Source organism: Trichechus manatus, unplaced genomic scaffold, assembly GCF_000243295.1.
Source record: "Trichechus manatus latirostris isolate Lorelei unplaced genomic scaffold, TriManLat1.0 scaffold00025, whole genome shotgun sequence".
Classification (NCBI taxonomy): Eukaryota; Metazoa; Chordata; class Mammalia; order Sirenia; family Trichechidae; genus Trichechus; species Trichechus manatus.
In genome coordinates, this window is record NW_004443961.1 from 4537036 (window position 1) to 4553353 (window position 16318).

Below are 16318 nucleotides of genomic sequence, written 5' to 3' on the forward strand. Positions count from 1 at the left end.
GAAATTATCTTGGCCTGGGAACAAATGATAAATCTGTAAATGAATTCCAAGTCATTTAAAATAATTTTGTTGTTATTTTTGTTATAATTTTAGACATATACTTGTTTGTTTATGTAAAATCACTTCTGAAAGAGTTTTGTCATCCTGTCAGTCTCTTAGAACTGCTGACGGGAAGTCTGTAGTTTGTCACTTGGGTTTAGAGAATTTAACCAAAAATTATGCAGAAGCATGTTGTGCCGGCTCTGGATAGCAGAGCAACCCTGTCCGTAGGCAGTTGGACGTTATGTGCTTGAGAAAGCAGTACTGCCTAGGAGCAGAACAGCGGAGGGCCAGCCAGTGATCAGCAGAGGGTACAGCACCGATACCCTGTTGCTGGACAGAGACAGTATTTCTTAATGTCTGCTACCATCTAGAGATGCAGACCATTTAAACCTCAAGTGAAGTGGCATTGGGTGCTTTTAATTTACATTTCGTCATGGGTATAGGCTGTTGTGTCTTTTAAAATGTGAAAACAGGAAGTACAGTGCTGTCATAAAACTTACTTCCTCAAAGCATGCCTCCAAATTAACGTTTATTATTTTATCTTACATGTTTTTCTCCCTTAAATCCATTTTGGGGATTTAGATTAAGTGCTCAAATATTTGTGGATTGATATGTGTATGTATGTACATTTAACTTTAATAGGAAGAGAAAACCCTTATTCATGGGAATGTGTGTGCCAAAAATATTTTGCTTATCAGAGAAGAAGACAGGAAGACGGGAAATCCTCCTTTCATCAAACTTAGTGATCCTGGCATTAGTATTACAGTTTTGCCAAAGGACAGTAAGTTCTATAGCGATCGCACTTTCCTTTATTAAACTTTATCTGGGGGGTAGCTTAAAAAGCATGTTGTTAATATTTCTTATACTCTATTTTAATGATATATTCTTGATTAATAAAAAAAAATAGCTATCATTTTTAGCATTCTAAATTAGTAGTAGTTGCATTTTAGTCTCTGTCCATTTCTTCTTTCTTATAAACATGTCACTGTAATATGTGAGATGATATTTTTTAACAGTTTTAATCCCTAATTATATATGGAAGCTAGGATTTTCTCCATTTTTTAAATGTTTAATTTCCTAGTATCATTCTTTGAGCCAGAAGTACACTTTCTACATTTTCCTCTTGTCACTAAATAAAAACTTAAGAAGACATATTATCTAGTTTGGAATTTCATCTAGTTTAAGTACTGAGCTAACTCTGATTTTTTAAAACTTCTTTGTAGTTTTCTCTTGTGCTTGTTAATCCATTTAACACAATTAGTTAAAAGAAAAAATTTCAGTCAGATAATTGAATGGGATTTTTTTGGTCCAAATAATGTTGTAGTTGTATTTCATTATTTTAGTTAATTTATCTAATTGAATATTCTAAATATAGTATCTAAATTGATCAACTTTTATGCATTTCATGCATAGTATCCTATTTGAGACAGTGGTACTTGATGGCTTGTATGGTAGTGAATAGGGCAGTAGAATGAGGCAGAAAATCTTATAGGATCTTAGATCTGGTACTGAGGGAAATTTTACCCTTTGGAATGGGAGAAGAAGAGTGAGAAAATGTATTTGTCTGGTGAAGGAGAAAGGAACCAATGTCCTCCTTACTCTCTTGATTACACAGCAAAAACATTCACATTACTTTGCCAAAATGTACCAAGAGATGCAATAGATTGTTCTTCATTCATATTTATTTCTGCCAGAATACCAGAAGGTGGTGTTATATTGCGCCCTCCCTGCTTGAAAACCATCTTTCTGATGGAGTTACAGAACACAGATGGAGTGTTTACTTGGGGAGTTCTGTGATCTGAGCAGAATCCACCGATGTCAGTTTTGTACCCAGAATATCTTAGTGTATGTAATGTCCTTCCTCTGCCATATTGTGAATGCCTGTTAGTTGTTGCTTTTTTACGTGCAAGTCAGGATTGCCACTGCCACTGAATCGTTTAGGACAGTGCGGAATGATGTAACATTATCTTTATTGCTTACACATTCTGAAGAATAGAAAAAAAAAAAATACCAAGAGGTAATTTTAGGACACGTTTTATAGAAAATGTTTTTTCGAACGCAGTGCTAATGGGAAGCGGTGGAGGGAGTGGGATGCCAGTTGAGACACTGTGGTTTAATGGAAAAAAGTTCAGTGGATCAGGGGTTCCTTATACAGGATTTTAAGTCTATCCATGCCACTAATCGGCTATGTAACTTTGGCCAAAAGACTCAGCCTTTGTGGGTCTCAGTGTCATCACTGTTAAAGCTAAGGGATTGAATTAGATGAACTCAAAGATCCCTTCCAGCTCTTAAGTGCACACAACAAACAAAAAACCCTGATTATTGAAATGATTTCGAAAATTATTTGCATATAAAGGAATGGTTTATGAGTAGGGCCTTTTTAACTATACTGTTCCTATCATTTAAAAGTTCTTCAGGAGAGAATACCATGGGCACCACCTGAATGCATTGAAAATCCTAGAAATCTAAGCTTGGCAACAGATAAATGGAGTTTTGGTACTACTTTGTGGGAAATCTGCAGTGGAGGAGATAAGCCTCTCAGTGCTCTGGATTCCCAAAGGGTAAGTCTGTTTAGACTATGAGGTTGGAATTACTCTGTCAGTGATCCTTCATACTTTTTTCACGTGGTTTAATTTTTTAGCAGATCTGATTTTAAAAGGAAGGTCATCATGGCCTTACACAGCTCATTCTCAACATATGGCTCTTTATTGTAGAAGCTACAGTTCTATGAAGACAGGCACCAACTTCCTGCACCAAAGTGGACAGAGTTAGCAAATCTTATAAATAATTGTATGGATTACGGACCAGATTTTAGGCCTTCTTTCAGAGCCATCATACGAGATCTTAACAGCTTGTTTACTCCAGGTATGTATTGATAGAGTGATCTTACTGATTCTCCAGCTATTTTCCTGTCTTTGTCTTATTTAATCAATCTTTACTAATTTTCTAATTTCTCCAAGAAGTTCCTTGGTGTCTTTCAGATCCTCTTAATTTCTGATGTGCATGACTTTCCATACTTTTTATATATTCAGGTCTCTTCAGTTTTTCAAAAAGACCTTTCTCCTTCAGTAACCTAATTTTAGTTTGTCAGTTAATGAGTTGTATACTGTAGAGATTTATTTGGCTTAATTGACTTTGTTAAAGCAATTCTTTCTGTTTTTCTTTAACTAGTTCCCATATATTTTATAATTGATTGATTTTCTAAACACTAGGTAGATTTATTTTTGTCTTCTCCCCTTTTAGAATATTGAGCTAAATACGCATGTGTTTAACCTGTATTTATTTCCTGCTGTGATACTACCCACTATTCTTACCACGAAAGTCAGAATATAGCCTTACTTTATGAATTTTAAAACCACCTATTTTGGAAAATAATCATTTATCCTTTGCAAAAATATTTCTTGAAAGCCTGTCAGATTACGCGTAATAATTAAAGGCTATCAGCATTAATATAATTAATAGTAATTTAACCATTAATATAATCTAAGCTATTTTTGAATTTCCCTTGTATTATTTAATATTTTCAACTCAAACTGATTTTTTTTTGTCAATTTGAATGCATGTTAATTTAACCCAAAGAATGTATCTGAAAATAAATATTTCTTTTTTTCTCTAGATTATGAACTGTTAACAGAAAATGACATGTTACCAAATATGAGGATAGGTGCCCTAGGATTTTCTGGTGCTTTTGAAGACAGGGACCCTACACAGTTTGAAGAAAGACATTTGAAATTTTTACAGCAACTTGGCAAGGTGAGATGTCCAGAATTTTTTAAATAGAGTACAGTCATAGAACATTTTATTTAGGGGAAAAAAAAAGACTTTAAGGGGTGTTTATAGAAAAAAAGACTTTAAGGGATGTTTATAGAAAGGGGTGTTTATAGAAAAAAGTTTTGTTGTCAAATATTGGAGAAATGCTGAGTTGAAGAGACAGCTTTCTTTACTGAAGAACATCTCAGAGCCTTTGACATGTAATGTGCAGTGAACGTTTTCCAGAGCATAATAAATTAGGTGGTATTTCCCAAATTGATTTGACCATGGGATTCTTTCTTGGTAGAGGGAGCTTTTGTGTATAGAATAGAAAAAGGTGCATGTAAGCCTTTCTCCCTGTCTTTCTGCCCACCTGCTTCGTTAGTCATCTCGGAGAAATAATCTGATTGTTCAAATCTAGGATGTTGACTGGGCCATGTTCATTAGTAGACACAGTCTGTATATGTTTGGTCACACAGTCATGCATAGCCTGTATATCATAAGCAAGACTTGCAAGGCTCAGTGCTTAGCAGGCTCAACCATAGCAGTAAGCTCTCTCTTTCTTCTCTTATGCTTACCAGTATAGGGCTCTATACTATGTGGCCTCATAGATTGGATTTGGGCAAGGATATAAGATGAAGGCTAAATGTTCCAGTCTAGCTTTACCAGTCCTAAACACTGGGGTTATATTAAGCATTGCCTAACTATATTAATACTTTGCTGTTGTTCCTTGTTTGTAAAATATTCTCAGGAAACTTTCAAGGGATATATCAATGATAAGAAAAAGGTCCAGATATTTGGGTATATTAGCTATCTATTGCTGTGTAACAAATTACCTCAAATTTTAGCATTTAAAGAAAAATCCTAGTCAGTACTGCACATTCCTTGAGTACTTTTAGTACTCACTGTTTTCTTCTTCACTTCACCTCCCGCCATTATTTTGGGCATCCTTCCAACACCCTCTAAATTCCTCGATTTCTCTACCCCTAATCTATGTCTATGTTAAATGATTTTACTTTGAACTCTATGATTCCCTTTAACAGCTTTACATACAAAATTTCAGACCCTGAAGTCTCCCTCTCTGACTGTAATAACTTTGTGTCTTTCAACTCTTCTCAACATACAGATCCTTCTTTTTGATACCTTTGTTTTGCCAGAGTCTTTGACCCCCTCCTCTTCTAAAAGCCTGTTAGCTAACTTTCAGATTCAACTCTCTCCTTTCCTGGATTGGGTAGATCTCCTGTTAGACCACTTAAACTCTGCTTTCACTGATGTCCACTGTTATGTCACTGCCCTTGATTATCTGCTCCACTTTCCCTGTCATTTCCCAGTACAGAGACAATACAGTTCTGCAGTTTTCTACCTCTGCTTTCATCTCTCAAGCACTGTAAGAGAAATACGCTTATAAATATGTTTATTATCTCCACCACAAATTGGTTTCCAACATTGGCTAGGCACTTAGGACTCTGTTATTGGTAGTTCCTTTACTCTCTTTTATTTTATTCTTTCACTGATACCCATTCCACACATTTACTGTCCCTCTGGCTTCCTATCCTAAATCCATCTCTTCAGTCTCAGCATTTTCCTTCACCTTCTTCTTCTAAAGGAAAATAGAGGCATTTCAAATCAAAACAGTGAGATTGATTTGTGCCTATCAAACTGATAAAGATTTAGAAGAAGAATAATGACCATGTTGGCAGGGATGTGATAACATGGACATGTTTCCACTGTACAGTCGAATGTGCATTGACAACCTCTTCTACAGAGTTTCTGATGCGGCATGTATCAGGGCCCTTTGAAATGTTCATATTCTTTAAACAGCTATTTCCACTTGTAAGAAAGTATCCTTAATAGAGATATACACAGATATTTATGAATAAGAATATTATTGCAGTGACATGAATGTGTTATTTTTTTAAAACTTTTCTTATTGTTGGACATTTATATTTCCAGTTTTAAAAATCAGTATATTCCTGTGAAAATTTAATATATAACAATTAAAAATCATGTTTTCAGAGTATTTAATGACACTGGAAAATTTTTATTGCTCCATTATTAAGTAGGAGAAAAGAATATAAAATTCTAATTTCCTGCTTTCATGTTTTAAAATATGTTTTGGAATAATTTCTCACAGTAGCAATGTAAGATAGATAATTTGTTATCCCTCACTTTAAGGAAGAGAAAATTAAGGTTCAGAGAGGGAAGTGACTTGCCGAAGGTCACAAAGGGAGTAAGTAATGGGCCAAGATTCTAGCTCCAATCTGTCTGACTCCAGAATTACAGATCTTACCCACCTTGCTTTGTAGCCTCCCAAACTATGTAATTGAGGTTTAACTTAAGCCTACACATATGGTCCAGTTTTTGAGATTGTTGTTAATTGACTTCAAATATATAACTGAAAATTTAGTCACTTAGAATCTTATAGCTCAAGAACTACATTGTTTTTTAACAATGCAATAATATTCAAAATACACTAATTTGATTAATACCAAAAACTTATACTTTATTTCGAATGTAATCAATTCTATATAACTAATATGTCTTAAATAAAAAGAATGTTTTTCTTAAAGAGTGATCTTTTTTTAAAAACATTGGCTAGGGTAATTTTGGGAGCGTGGAGATGTGCCGGTATGACCCTCTGCAGGACAACACTGGGGAGGTGGTGGCCGTGAAGAAGCTCCAGCACAGCACTGAGGAGCACCTCCGAGACTTTGAAAGGGAAATTGAGATCCTTAAATCCCTGCAGCATGACAACATTGTAAAGTACAAGGGGGTGTGCTACAGTGCTGGTATGTTGCCTACTGAAACCTAGTTTGAACTCAAGATATGTCTTTGGCATCCTAGGAGATAGAAGCAAACGTCTAGCAATCTGGACGAATAATATACCGGTGCCCAGGGAGTGAAGCATCCCCTATGAATGGCGCTTGTGCTGGGTGACTGTGGGCTATAACTATAGAAAGTCTTTGCTGACTGGTTAGTCACTGTCCTCACTGATAATGATGTTATCAGTATTGTGTAAATTTGCCAAGAGAATATAATTTTTAAAGAAACAAGTTGGCTTTCCTCATATATTCTATAAAAATATTTTAAATTAGATGCTTTTTGTGCACTATAAATGAGGAGAAAGGATGTTTTTCTCTTTAGCTTGTTTTGGTTGTCTGAAGAGTCTACAGAAGACTAAATATAACTATTTTCAAAGTTTAATTTCAAAACTGTGTTTCAAAAAGCCTGTGTTCTTTTTTTTTTTTTAATTGTTGTACTTTAGATGAAGGTTTACAGAACAAACTAGCTTCTCATTAAACCATGAGTACACATACTGTTTTCCAACATTGGTTACCAACCCCACAGCATGTCAACACTCTCCCTTCTCGACCTCGGGTTCCCTATTACCAGCTTGCCTGTCCCCTACTGCCTTCTCGCCCTTGCCCCTGGGCTGGTGTGCCCCTTTAGTTTCGTTTTATTTTATGAGACTGTCTAATCTTTGGCTGAACGGTGAGCCTCAGGAGTGACTTCATTACTGAGCTAAAAGGGTGTCCAGGGGCCATACTCTTGGGATTTCTCCAGTCTGTGTCAGACTAGTAAATCTGATCTTTTTGTTTTTGTTTTTTTTGTGAGTTAGAATTTGTTCTACATTTTTCTCCAGCTCTGTCCGGCACCCTCTATTGTGATCCCTATAGAGCAGTTGGTGGTGGTAGCTGGGCACCATCTAGTTGTGCTGGACTCAGTCTGGTGGAGGCTGTGGTAGCTGTGGTCCATTAGTCCTTTGGACTAATCTTTCCTTCATGTCTTTGGTTTTCTTCATTCTGCCTTACTCCAGACGAGGAGAGACCAGTGGAGTATCTTAGATGGCCGCTCACGAGCTTTTAAGACCCCAGGTGCTACTCACCAAAGGAGAAGCCTGTGTTCTTAACTACTGCATCACCTTTAATTAAAGTTTTATCATCTTAGACTCAGATTTTATGTATCTTTAAATTATTTATATGTAGTTGTCTTCTAATATTTCATCAGTAAAACATGGCAAAGTAAAACATTCTGTTCCATTTGTATGTTAAAAGGTCGGCGTAATCTGAGATTAATTATGGAATATTTACCATATGGAAGTTTACGAGACTATCTCCAAAAACATAAAGAACGGATAGATCATAAAAAACTTCTACAGTACACATCTCAGATATGCAAGGTACCTAATATCCTGGCTGTTTGTTGTAGATGAAGCAAGCATATTGAAGTAATTAAGAAATCTTCTATAGTTCTTCTTAGATAATAAAGGGGGTAGGAAGGAGCCCTGGTAGCACAGTGGTTCAGCATTCAGCTGCTAACCAAATGGTCAGCAGTTCAAACCCATCAGCTGCTCCGTGGGAGAAAGATGTGGCAGTCTGCTTCCGTAAAGATTACAGCCTTGGAAACCTTGTGGAGCAGTTCTACTCTGTCCTGTAGGGTTGCTGTGAGTTGGAATTGACTCGACGGCAATGTGTTTCATTTTTATAGGGGTAAGATCCCTTAAATTGTTTATGTTTATAAAATTAGCTTAAAGAAAAATGTTATTTTATCCATAGGGCATGGAATATCTTGGTACAAAAAGGTATATCCACAGGGATCTAGCAACAAGAAATATATTGGTGGAGAATGAGAACAGAGTTAAAATTGGGGATTTTGGGTTGACTAAAGTTTTGCCACAAGACAAAGAATACTACAAAGTGAAAGAACCGGGTGAAAGTCCCATATTCTGGTGAGTATTATTTTAGTTCAATAACGTGAAATTTTAGAGCACTTCAAGCTTTATTTTTACTACTATTATTTAATAGTTTATCTCATATATTGTTATAATAATAACAAATATTTATCACGTGCTTACATTGGGCTGAGTGCATTTCATGGATTATCTCATTAAATTCTTATAACAACCTCAGGAGAATGTGTGCTATTATCATCTCTATTTTAAATATGAGGGAGCTGAGGCATAGAGAGGTTAAATATCTTGCCCAAGGGCACATAACTAATAAATGATAGCACTGGGATTCAAGCCGAGTCTGATCTCAGTGTTTCTGCTTTTAAGCTTTCTTAACCATGATGGTGCTTTAGTCTGGCCCTAATAGAATATTTTATATGTTACAGCAGTTTGAAGCTAAAGTTAGTTTTGGTCTTCAGTTAAAATTTTGTATTAATTGTGAGGAACACACAAACCTATTTTTTTCTGTGGTATGCATTTTTTCTATCAATCTGCTTTGATGCAAAGTTTTCTTTTTAATACTTCATTTATGGTATATTTTGCTTTCTAGGGATGACTTGGTGAAATTATATTTAAATGTTTTGATCTTGGATATATTCCAAACAGACTTTAATTCTGGTTTATTCATCTACTGAAGTAGTACTCTAAAGATTATGTTGTTTGAATCAGATGTTATTGTTAAGGAATAGATTTTATGTATTTTAGTTAAGTATGTTTCATTAACATTTTAGGTATCTGACTTGAAAATGAGGATTATTAATATAAAAAAACATAACTTTCAGTTTATAAAAATGTTTCTGGGGTCTCTATTAGAAATACATAAATCACCTGATGTGCTGCTGCTAAGTTTATGGATCATAGTTATCTTTGTGTTATATTGTACCTGTAAATTTTACAGCTAATCCCAGCTATTGCAAATGGTTAGTCTGGAAAGAAATCAGGTAAGAAAACTCTGATGATTTAGAACTAAAGAGTTATTTCCACAGAAGAATAAATTATAATGGACTTGTGAATGTGTTTTAAAGAGTCCTTATCTTTCAGAGATGCATACTGGAATAATTATGGTTGAAATATTGCAATGTCTGGGATTGACTTCAAATAAAGGAGTTCGGGGGTGGGAAGTAACCTATGAAGCAAGAAGAGCAGTGTGTTTAGCTGGGTGATGGGTGCATGGTTGTTCCTTGCTGTCTAATTCTCTAGTTCAGGAAACCCTCCTGAAATCTAAGTTCCCAGATGCCAGCCCCGGGTCAGCATTGCAAGCGGGCCTTTCTGAGGATGCGAGCCTCAGGCCTGCTGTGGTAACTCTTCTCTGCACACCTTGTTTTCTTTATCCAATGATTTGCAGGTGAAGTCAAGAGTTGGCACATCAAGCAACTGTCTTTTAAATGCATTGCATATATTACAGGTATGCTCCAGAATCACTGACAGAGAGCAAGTTTTCTGTGGCCTCAGATGTTTGGAGCTTTGGAGTGGTTCTATATGAGCTTTTCACATACATTGAGAAGAGTAAAAGTCCACCAGCGGTCAGTGTGCTTTTTATTTACTTTTCTTTTCTTTTTTTTTTAAACATGAGAAAGGGTTTTTAACCAAAGAAGAAGAATAAACCAAGAGCCCATTTTAGGGCCTCTTATTGATCATTTGTAAGGCAACATCCAAAACAACCCCCTAAACTTACTCATTAAATTGACTTGAATTTTTAAAACAGGGGAGTTGGAACATTATTTAGTATATTCTCTTAATATTATTTTTAGTAAAATCAGTAATCTCATTCATTCTAGGAATTATTGGATAAGTAAAAATTTTTATAGTAATTTTTTCTTGCGTCTTGTAGAAAGTATGAAAAAATAAATCGTCTTTAATTCAGAGATAACTACTTTAATATTGTCATATGTTTTCTTCCAGACTTTTTTATTTTATATAAAAGTGAAATTTTATAAGTATATATATACACACACACACATAGATTTCTAAAATTTAAGGTTATACTGTACAGTTCACTATACTGTCTTTTCACTGAGTATTACAGCATAGGTATTTTCCTATATTAGTAAATATTTATTACAGATGTGATTTCTAACTGCTGGGTATCATTCCATCGTAAGGATATATATTTCTGGACAATCGTTTTCCATTTTTCACTCTTTTAAATAATCTTTTAACTATGGTCCCTTTAGTGAACATAGTACACATCTTTATGCATAAATATTTATGTTTATCTTTGCTTATCACCTTAGAATAAAAGTGTAATTATAGATTTTTACAGGTTCTTGATTATTTCAAATACTTTCCAGAAAAGATGTACCAGATTACATTCTCAATACTAATGCATAGGGGTGTACATTTCATCATTTGCCAGTATTGACCATTATATTTTATTCAGTTTTACCAAACTGATAGAAGTGGTATCTCATTTGATCTTATTAGTGTAAATAAGTGTTTATTGGATGTTAGGTGTGTATGTGTGTGTGTGAATTGTCTCCTCATATGATTTGCCCATTTTTATATTGGTAATTTTTCTTACTAATTTATAAGAGCTCTGTATTTAAAATATATAAGTGATACGTTTGTTGTAAATATTTCCCTAACTTTTATGTTTATGATTTTGATTCTTTTGACATATGAAAGTTTTTCTCTCCATTGCGTTTATACTTATTCGTTCTGCATGTTCTTCTTTTTATGTTCTCTTTTGCATTTAACTTTTTATATCAACTGAAATGTAATATGATGTATTGAAACAACAACAACAAAACCAAAGTAAATATGTTTTTAGTTAATTTGTTTTGGGCTCTTCTCAGGGAATTGGTAGTGTGTTAACTATAGAAATGGCATTATACAGATTCCACATTTAATAGTCTTTTCTGAAATATGACTGAAATGGAAGTTTTTGATCCTTACAATAGTCTGTTTTGAAAATGTTTTGAAACATAGGAGAAAAAGATACATATACAGAATATTTCTCCTTTCTTGGGAGAAGATGGGGAAAAATTATGCTTCAAGTTAAATGTGTAAAAACTCATTGAAAGTGGGTTTGTGTTTCAGGAATTTATGCGTATGATTGGCAATGACAAACAAGGACAGATGATTGTGTTCCATTTGATAGAGCTCTTGAAGAATAATGGAAGATTACCAAGACCAGAGGGATGCCCAGATGAGGTAATAAAAAATATTTTTATACACAGTAATCGTGCATTTCATTTTTCTTTTTACCCAAGAATTTCAGATCATTTTATAAAATTTAATTTGCCAAGCTTTTAGATAAATACGGTAATCAGATCAAGCATAGCCATGATATGTGCCCTATATAGGAAAATTAAGTAGGAGTCCCGAGTTACTGTCCTCCACCAGTTAGAAGATGGCAGTTTGTGTTCATTGTAATTTTGGCTTATTTTCTCCTTTGCAGATTTATATGATCATGACAGAATGCTGGAACAATAATGTAAATCAGCGCCCTTCCTTCAGGGACCTGGCTCTTCGAGTGGATCGAATAAGGGACAACATGGCTTGATGAAAGAAATGAACTTTACTCTGAGACCAAAGTAGACTCACAGAAGAAAGTTTTGCATCTCACATTGCTGTGGACTATTACTGCATAAGTCATATTGCTAGCCAGCAAAGATGTGAAACTATCTCATCAAAACTTTCAAAGTTTAATGTGTTTTCTCCATGAGGACACCAGTAAAAGACATTGACGAAAAGACCTTAGCAGGGAATTTTGTAAAATATTTCATGAACCTAATAAGTTAATTAACATCACCTTTCTTTGGCAAAGAAAAAAGAAATACTTCCCAACTCAGATTTTTGAGAGATGAAAAAATTGTAATGTAAACTTTGCCATGTGAGAGATGCACAGGATAAGTATGGACAGTTTTTATCACAGTGAATATATAATACCCTGGCATCTTGTGTAATGTTGTACACAAGAGCTAGTGTTCATTAATAATATTTTCTAATTTTTTATAGTTTATCTACAACAGCTTCACTGTACAAACAAGATGCTCAGATAATTAAATAAGCACTTTCGTGTCCTTTATCTACATCACTGGCCAGCAATATAAGCAGGTGTATGCTTTCAGCTTGTTGTTCCATGTACTGTAAATATTTTTCAAAGCAAAGGGAACAAATGTCTAGTTTTATTTGTATAGGAAATTTCCATGACCCTAAAGAATACATTTTGAAATAGAACAAGCTTACAAAGATATAACACAATCTGTTTTCTTAGTTGTTTCCCTTGTATTTGTTTGTGGTGAGTGTTTTTCAAGTAGAACTATCTCCTAATTTTTCTAAGACTACATGAATAGTTTTCTTTAAAAAATTTGAGATTGAGAATGCCAAGAACATTGCCATCCTTTGATCTCTTGGCCACCAATAAGATTCTTCAATCCCTGGGACGTATGGTCATCCATTAAATTTAAGCATAAGTCATAAAATAGATTGCTTTTTTAAGTGTATAATCTCATTAAGATACATAGTTGAAGAGGAATTTCAATTCTTATTCAGCATTTTTTTCTACAGGCTCTATATTTGAGGGGTTTCAAAAATCTCTGTTGCAGCCTTGGAAGATATTTCCTTTACTAAGAGATTCTTTGAGAGAGTAAATTGGTAAAAAGTACAGTTGCTACTTTTATTCTTTTACAAGAGTGCCAGTAAAAATTCATAAGGTATACCTTTAAGGAAGTGGACAACATTCATATTTTCAGTTAAGTATAACAGGTTGTTTTTTTGTTGTGTGTTTTAGTGCTATTCCATTTTAGACACCATACCTAAAATATTTTGTGTTATTTATACAAAGTTTAAAATACTTGATTTGGTTAAAAAGAAAATAGTTTCATACTTTATTTTTGGTGGTATATGCCTTTTTTTTAAGTTTGTACTTAAGACTTCTAATTATTTGCTGACTATTTTTTGGAGTTTGTTTTAAAATGCAAGTTATATAAGAAAAAATGCCTTGCTCAAAAGATTTGAGATTTTTGGTTGATGGGAAGAAAAGAGAAGAAATGCTTTTAAATTCATTATCTTTAAAGCATTTTAGCAGCTATTGAATGCAGAAATCATTCAAAACAGTGTATTAGATAAAAAATGCATTTCTAGTAGATATCTTTTTTTTTTAAATTGTGCTTTAGATGAAAGTTTCCGGCTCAAGTTAATTTCTCATTCAGAAATTTATATACATATTGTTTTGTGACATTAGTTGCAATCCCCACAGTGTGACAGCACACTCCCCCTTTCCACCCCAGGTTCCCTGTGTCCATTTGTCTAAAGGATATCTTGATGAAGATTTAATATAATTTTTATTTAATATGTAAAGATTTCTCAAGGATGTGTATATGTAGTGCAATTAGGAGATCTTCCGTTTTGCTACTTTTCTGTTTCTGCTGTTTGTGTTTACTCAAGTGAAAAGTAGCATATAGTATGCTTGAGTTCAGATTTTTTCTACTAAAATTTACATATTTAAAAGTAGATTCTTAAAGGTCTATAATATTTAATTTGTTTATAAAAGTGAGGATGTTAATTAGATTTCTTAATTTTTTTTTAATGTTTCATTTTTTAGTTTTAGATAAAGAATCCCACATAAACATTCTTCATTTTCTTGGAGTGGGATGACTACCTCATGTAAAATTCCAAGTTTTCAAGAGAAGAATTCTTTTTTATTGAGGATTTGTGGTATTTTAACTTTTTTTCTGACCATGCATGGAGAGAAATTAACCTTGCAGCTGATTAGCTGGTTCTGCCCAAGAAAAAAGTATTATTGTACCAGTTAATGCCCAAATGTTTCTTCAAGTTAATATTCTTCAGAAATGAGTGTAAACGTTTTCTTAGAATTTTATGATTCTGTAAATATTCCAGTATATTATGTTATACAATCTTTATGTAAACAATTCCCTGCTTCCATGGATACTTGCTTTGGGAAGTAGTCACTTTTTCACATTATTTATCTATGCTATAAATTGCTGTAGGAGAGAGCTTTCTTATAAAATAATTCAAGACTTCTGCTTTAAAGTAAGTGAATTTTTTAATCACAACTATAACTTCAGATATTTAAAATTTATTATGCAGTAAACGTTAGAAAATAACTATAATTCTATACCAGAGGAATTGTTCTCCATAGGGTGGCATCATATGCCCAGTTTACTGAGACTCTGTTAATTTCTTCATGGCACCTTTAGCATCTTCCCACAAAACTGAAATATTGGTGTAATAAATATTCCAAAGTTAGTTTCCTTTGCATTGTTACCTAACCAAGGAAGTGGGGGCACATGCACTGATTTAGGGATGTGCACATAAAGCCCTTTATAATAGTGGACCCATCTTTTGATTTTAAAGAAGTGCTTCTAAGGTCACTATCAACTGTTGTGCCCTATTTTGAACGTTGCTGAATCAACTCTAGTTCTAATGTTTAAATTATTTATAATGAAAGATTTTCTAATTTTTCAGTATAACTTACTAAGGGTCTTTTATGTTAGAGTAAATAATAACTAAGTATAAGTCAGCAAAGTCCGCAGCATTATCCAAACAAAAACTAGGTTATATAAATTTGATTTTAACAAAAAAGTCAAGTATGAATATCAGAAAATACCTTGTGTTTATTCCCAGATTTGGGTTGGTTGGACTTAATTTCAAGATAACTAGCTGCCAAGTGTTTCATAATGCTGACAGTGACAAAGATGTTTCAAAATGTCAGTGAAGACAAGAGAATTTAAAAACTAACATTCACATTAATCAAATTCATATAATATGCATATTAAATAGCCTTTAACTTTTCCCATTGATCAAGTTCTTAGCAAAATACACATAATATTCTCAAATATTAAAACATTTTAATTGTATAGTCTCATCAGTTTCTTAGCTGCCCAATATCCATATACACCCTTCTTCAGATACATAAAATTTCCAAAATGTCTTAACTAGCAAAATAAAATTTTATCAGAAAAATTTGATTCTTTCAACAGTTCTGTCAATAAAATATTTGTGAAGTGCAGTTTTAGCTATTTTCAGTTGTGTTATTTCTAACCACGGTAGTTACTGAGTTACATATAAGGCTAATTGTTTATATTTCTTACTAACCAATCTCTGAGAAAACTATGGTCAAGCCTAAATAAAACAGGTACAGTCTTTGTTCTCCAGGGAGTTCAAAATCTATTAGTGGATACAGTTGAACAAGTAATGTTAACACAGTGTGAGAGGGCTATCATTAGGGAAGTGTGGGATGCAATGCAAGTCACTGTCCTAGAAGGCATATACTTACTAAAATATGAAGTGCTTCACTATTAGAGCTACTGAGAAGTTTTTAAAAATAATTGGTCTGAAGTTGAGAACTTTCAAGGCCAGACATCTCTTTACTATAAGTGGATTGGGAGCTGCTCATTTGCAGTCTAGATTACTCATCTCTAGAGGAGATGTCTTCAGCAATCACTCAGCACCTTCAGCTTATCTCAGGATTCTAATATTCAAACTCTGTTGTTACGTGCCATCGAGTCGGTTGTGACTCATAATGACCCTATGTACGACAGAATGAGACATTGCCTGGTCCTGCACCATCCTTATAATCATTGTCATGCTTGAGCCCATTGCTGCAGCCACTGCATCAGTCCATCTCATTGAGGGTCTTCCTCTTTTTCGCTGACTCTTCATTTTACCAAGCATGATGTCCTTCTCCAGGAACTGATCCTTCCTGATAACATGTCCAAAGTATGTGAGACCTAGTCTTGCCAGCCTTGTTTCTAAGGAGCATTCTGGCTGTACTTCTTCCAAGACAGATTTGTTTGTTCTTTTGGTAGTCCATGGTATATTCACCAGTAC

General features: G+C 34.1%; 1 protein-coding gene across 1 annotated transcript in view; it reads left to right on the forward strand.

Annotated features, from left to right (window-relative positions):
• The window catches only part of JAK2 (Janus kinase 2), a 100686-nt gene extending 84671 nt beyond the window's left edge, over positions 1-16015 (forward strand). Inside the window, exons 15-24 of the mRNA XM_023728563.1 lie at positions 685-823; positions 2452-2603; positions 2757-2907; positions 3659-3795; positions 6392-6581; positions 7848-7972; positions 8349-8521; positions 9927-10044; positions 11561-11674; positions 11922-16015. Of these exons, the coding sequence (XP_023584331.1) occupies positions 685-823; positions 2452-2603; positions 2757-2907; positions 3659-3795; positions 6392-6581; positions 7848-7972; positions 8349-8521; positions 9927-10044; positions 11561-11674; positions 11922-12026 (1404 nt within the window). The 3' untranslated portion in view covers positions 12027-16015. The remainder of the gene's footprint in view (positions 1-684; positions 824-2451; positions 2604-2756; positions 2908-3658; positions 3796-6391; positions 6582-7847; positions 7973-8348; positions 8522-9926; positions 10045-11560; positions 11675-11921) is intronic.
• Positions 16016-16318: the final 303 nt, after the last annotated feature.